The following is a 5399-nucleotide window of genomic DNA, read 5'->3' as shown; positions in this document are numbered from 1 at the left end:
TGGCCCAGGGCTGCTGGGAGCAAGGGGCGGGGCTTCTTGCATGTGCCCGCCCCCTGGGCTCTTTACTGCCGGAACTCTGCTCCTGTGCGCTCCTGCAGGAAATGACCCCTGGATATGACTGACTCTCTGTAACGGGCACCTTGTCACATGCATTTTGCATTTCCTTTGTTCCTGTTGCTCCTCTGCGGGCTTTTCCCAGGCCCACATGCACCTCTGACTTTGTGGAAGTACACAGAAGGGCTAGGATCTGTAAGCTTGTAAACAGAGGATCAAAAAACTCTCAGACATGGATTCTGGCAGCCTGTTTCCAAGGCAGCCAAAATGGCGGGTGAAGTCTTGTGAGAGGAAGTCATATCATGAGACTTCTAGAAGCCTTCTAAGGCAGGGGTCCCCAGTCTTTTTAACCCTGCGGGCACCTTTGTAATTCTGACATAGTGAGGTAGGCACAGCCATAAAATGGCCACCACAGTGGACCCAGCCCCAAAATGGCTGCCACAGCTTACATTCTGTCACAGAGTGAAAATCCTTGCGCTGTGGTAGCAGCTTCTCAAAAAAACAGAGAACCACGGCTGCAGATAAACAATAAGAAAGAGTGGAGGCGAGGTCCCTGCTTGAGCTTCAGCTGACAAATCCACCATCAGGGAAGACCCCTGGCTCGATCCACCAAGGGTGCGTTGCCGCCAAAGGGCAAGGTTACGGGGTGGGCCTGAGGCCACCCCAGAAGAATAATGCTCAGGTTCAACAAGCCACAGAAGGACGACGGGCCCAGGTGTCCCAAGGCGAAGTGGGCGCTCTGACAACCCGACCAGCAAGAGGTGCACCTGTAGTGAAAGGAGGCCGGGGGGGACAGCGCCGTGGTCCTGACCACATTACTGAAGGTTGGGTGGCCTGGAGAGGGGGCGGACGACCTGTGGGACCGATAGCGGATCTGCTATAGGCTGGAGAGACTGCTGAAGGAAATAAAGAGGAGCAAAATGCATAACACCAGGGAGGATGTGGTTGGAACAGAGTGAAGGCGGGTATGAGCTGTGAGTGAGGCCAGGTCAGAGGGCGGCACCCTGGATCCAGAGGTGTTCCAGAGAGAAAGAGGGGTACAGGCCCGACTTGGACCCAAACACTCAACCCCAAACTCTGGGCTGACGAGGGATACCTCTGTGACATAACAGAGGGGGAACCCAGTGGTCTGAGGTCTCGCAGAAAACCCGTACCTTGCAATTTCCTGACGCTTGCCCTCTCCAACCTAAAACGCCGGACTTGACGCTCAATTCGTGACAAAGAGAAAACACAAAGCTATGTATAGATGCTAAAGTAGTCATGAATTGTGTCCAAATAGTGTAATATATGGCAATAACAACACAATATGAATCAATGTAAGGTAAAGGTAAAGGTTCCCTTGCTCGAAAGCCAGTCGAATCCGACTCTAGGGTTGCGGTGCTCATCTCCGTTTCAAAGCCGAAGAGCCAGCGCTGTCCGAAGACGTTTCCGTGGTCATGTGGCCGGCATGACTAAACACCAAGGTGCACGGAACGCTGTTCCCTTCCCACCAAAGTGGTCCCTATTTATCTACTTGCAATTTATTGCTTTCGAACTGCTAGGTGGGCAGGAGCTGGAACTAGAGACGGGAGCTCACTCCATCATGCGGCACACTCGGGTCTCAAACTGCTGAACTACCGACCTTCCACAGCCTGCAGTTCAGCGTCTTATCCACTTGAGCCACCGCAGTGCAAAGTACTATATAACAATATTGAGGCTACATTCTTACTTGTCTTTGAAATATAGTGAACAGGATGGCTTGCCCTTAGCACTTTGATACGCTCTGCAGACTTCCATAAGAACTGTTGTTTTTTTCTTGAAGATTGTTGATTTGTTAACTGTATACGGCCTCACTCTACAAATGCCAAAAACGATTCTTGCAGTTTGAAGTTATACATCGGTCCTATTCAGAAGAAGACTTGCAAAATGGATTCTTTGTCTGGAAATTTTGTCACTCTCTTGTTTCGGACCTCTGTTTCGGACCTTATTGTTATATAGTCCTTTGTACCTTTTTAACCACTTGAGCCACCACAGTACAAAGTACTATATAACAATATTGAGGCTACATTCTTACTTGTCTTTGAAATATAGTGAACATGATGGCTTGCCCTTAGTACTTTGATACACTCTGCAGACTTCCATAAGAATTGTTGTTTTGTTTCTGAAGTTTGTTATTTGTTAACTGTATACCGCCTCACTCTACAAATGCAGCGTTCCGTGCGCCTTGGTGTTTAGTCACGCCGGCCACAAGACCACGGAAATGTCTTCGGACAGTGCTGGCTCTTCGGCTTTGAAACGGAGATGAGCACCGCAACCCTAAAGTCGGACTCGACTGGCTTTCCAGCGAGGGAACCTTTACCTTTCATTGATTCATATTGTCACACAGTACACTATTTGGACACAATCTGTGAGTTTACTTTAGCGTCTATACATACCTCTCCAAGTAGCAGCTGCTGCCAAAGCAATGTTTTTTTAAAAAAATCTGCACAAGCAATCGTCTTTCCAGTGGTCAGTCAGAAGCCTTGCTGGGCAAAGGTTCCACTTGTCTTCACCCACTTTCTAAAAACATTTGGTTGCCACCAGCAATGGTGTTGGTGGGCACCACGGTGCCCCCAGGGAGCACTTTCGGGACCTCCGCTGTAGGGCACGCACAGCTTGCCGCACTCTTTTTAAAGAGTGTGAAGGCAGCAAAGAAGTAAGGATGGTTATCTTCTCTCGAGTGTCAGGAGACGACATTCTTGGTTAGGCGTGAACACGGTTGCCACTGGGCCCCCCACAACGGTATGACTGGGCAACGAATCAGACTCTGCGAACTTACCAGTCGTCAGCAGTACGCAGAAGAAGCAGAAGATCAGTAGTACCCGCATGGTCTCAGGAAACACGCAAGAGAGGGAGAGAGAGACTGAAGTGGGGGAGTTAGCAGATGTAGGTCTAGATTTAAGTGCAAGGGATTTATAGCTTCTGGGTTGGAAAAACGCAGGAGGGTGGGGGAGACCAGGAGGATGGGGTGTGCGGAATAGTTCCTTCTGACTTCGGGGAGGTTCAGTCGAGGAGCGGAACGGACATCTGTCCTGAGGTTGCTGACCATGACGACATGGAGCAGGAACTGGAGATGTTGGCTCAGGCCTCTGGAACAAAAGCCAGAAGGCCCAGGAGGGAAGGAGCGCTTCACGAGACCGGTCCTTTTCACTTGATCTATTATGAGCAGTGCATTTTGCATTTTCAATAGTTGTGAAGATCAGTTGGCGAAAGGTTGATTTGTGAAGGTTAGCAATTGAACTGGCAGCTACTGAAAAGTTTTATATATAGAAATACACACAGAGAGACATACACACACATTGTGTGTGTATATTAGGGTTGCCAAGTGTGATTTTCACCGCAGCGGGGGACTCCCGGCTGGCGGCTGTAGCGCACGTGCGTGAAGCGTGCGTGCGCCGCATCCACGTCACCCAGAAGTGACGCGACCACGCCGGGCGCGCTGGGGGTGGGGCCACGACCATACGAAGGAAAACAATAGAGTTTTCCCTCGGATGCCCGTGGCCCTGCCCCCAGCATGCCCAGCGTGGTTGCGTCACTTCCGGGTGACGTGCACGTCGAGGTGGGGTTCCCCCCGGGGCCCGATCCGCTGGTGGCAGGGAACGGGCCTCTAGGGCGAGGGTTTACCCGCCCCCCGGGGGGACTTGGCAAGCTGTGTGTGTGTGTGTGTGTGTGAACAGCCTGATGTCATCAGATCTCAGAAGCTAAGCTGGGTCAGCCTGATTAGTACTTGGATGGGAGACCATCCAAGGGTTGCAATACAGAGGCAGCCAATGGCAAACTACCTCTGTTTGTTTCTTGCTGTGAAAACCATACAAATAAGTCAGCTAGGACTAAAAAGCTATTCCCAGTCACCCTTACAGAGTTGCTTCCATCATCAGGGCAAACATAACAAGTCATTCCTCTAGTTACTGTAAACATGGCACAATCCTGGCTGTTTGACTGTCATTAGTTTTGGAAACAGGTGTTTTGCAAAGGAATAAAATTCCCTGGCATTGTCTGGCCACTCATTTTTGTAACGTAGTCTCCCCAAAAGCAGGGCTGATGGTCTCAGCTTAGGTTTCAGGGGGGAGGGTGTCTGTCGTAGTGTAGCCAATCCTAATGAGTGTCTGCTGTTGGGTGTGGCCTGTTATGCTAATGAGTTCCTGATGGGCGTGGCCAATTTGGGAGCCAGCCGGAACTTCATTCCTGTGCGTTCCTGCCCAAAAATAGCCCTGGCCAACACTCTTAACCACTACACCATACTATAGTTGTTTAGAGTTAGACTAGGGCTGGTGAGACCTAGGTTTAAACCCCCATTGACCCATGAAGCTCATGAGGTGACCTTGGGACAGACAAACACTCTCAGCCCAGCCTACCTCACAAGGTTGTGGTGGTGAGGATAAAAAGGAAGAATAGGATAAACATCTACATTGCCCTCAGGGAAGGATCGATTGCAGGTTCAACAGGGAGCTCTTCCCCAGCAAGGTCAGGATGTGGGGACCACCCATTTTGTCCCACAGCCCTTTGAAACGATGCAAAGCCAGAGTGGTGAAGTTGTTACACTGTTCGGCTGTGTCTGGAGAGACCCAGGTTCAAATCCCTGCTTGCCAACTGTTGAGGAGAATAACATCCTGCCTCTCTAATAGAGATTTAACGTGTGGAATTGGGAGGCTGAAGTTTTTCATGGCATGTCTCCTAGTATCAGATCAGATCAGAACTGATAGTAAAGGGACAGTTAGAGGGACCAGTTGAGAGTTGGCAACTCTAGGAGGAAGGGTGAGATAAAAAAATGAACCCGATACATTATGTTTGGGAGGGTTTAGCCAGGGCTCTTTTTGTAGAAAAAGCCCAGCAGGAACTCATTAGCATAATAGGCCACACCCAACAGCAGGAACTCATTAGCATATTAGTCCACACCCCTGGCTGCACCGCTCATTAGCTCATTAGCACATTAGGCCGCACCCCCATGTTACCAGAAGTGTGGTCATCCAGCCACACCCACCTTTCCCTTCTTATTCTTATTCTGTTTACCTTGTTTGTTGTCAAAACCCGGGGCCTTTTTTTGTAGCAGGGACTCCTTTGCATGTTAGGCCACACACCCCTAATGTAGCCAATCCTAATGAATTTCTGCTGTTGGGTGTGGCCTATTATGCTAATGAGTTCCTGCTGGGCGTGGCCAACTCGAGAGCCAGCCGGAACTCCGTTCCTGTGCGTTCCTGCCCAAAAATAGCCCTGGGTTTAGCAGAGATCATCTGCCGAATGGTGTGAGTGTATTGTAGATTTTACAATAGGACTTAGGACTGAAAGTGACCATCTTCCTATTCTGTTGTCCTTTCGATCTAAATATG

General features: G+C 49.9%; 1 protein-coding gene across 1 annotated transcript in view; it reads right to left on the bottom strand.

Moving 5' to 3' along the window:
* LOC107122533 (phospholipase A2 inhibitor and Ly6/PLAUR domain-containing protein-like) overlaps positions 1–2900 on the bottom strand; it is a gene marked incomplete at its 3' end in the record, with an annotated part of 8477 nt that extends 5577 nt beyond the window's left edge. The window contains exon 1 of the mRNA XM_015425652.1: positions 2852–2900. Within this exon, the coding sequence (XP_015281138.1) occupies positions 2852–2900 (49 nt within the window). The remainder of the gene's footprint in view (positions 1–2851) is intronic.
* Between the last annotated feature and the right edge of the window lie 2499 nt (positions 2901–5399).

This window comes from Gekko japonicus, unplaced genomic scaffold (assembly GCF_001447785.1).
Source record: "Gekko japonicus isolate JY-2015 unplaced genomic scaffold, Gekko_japonicus_V1.1 scaffold5301, whole genome shotgun sequence".
Taxonomy (NCBI): Eukaryota; Metazoa; Chordata; class Lepidosauria; order Squamata; family Gekkonidae; genus Gekko; species Gekko japonicus.
Note: the sequence above shows the minus strand (reverse complement) of the source record. Positions and strands in the feature narration are given on the sequence as shown.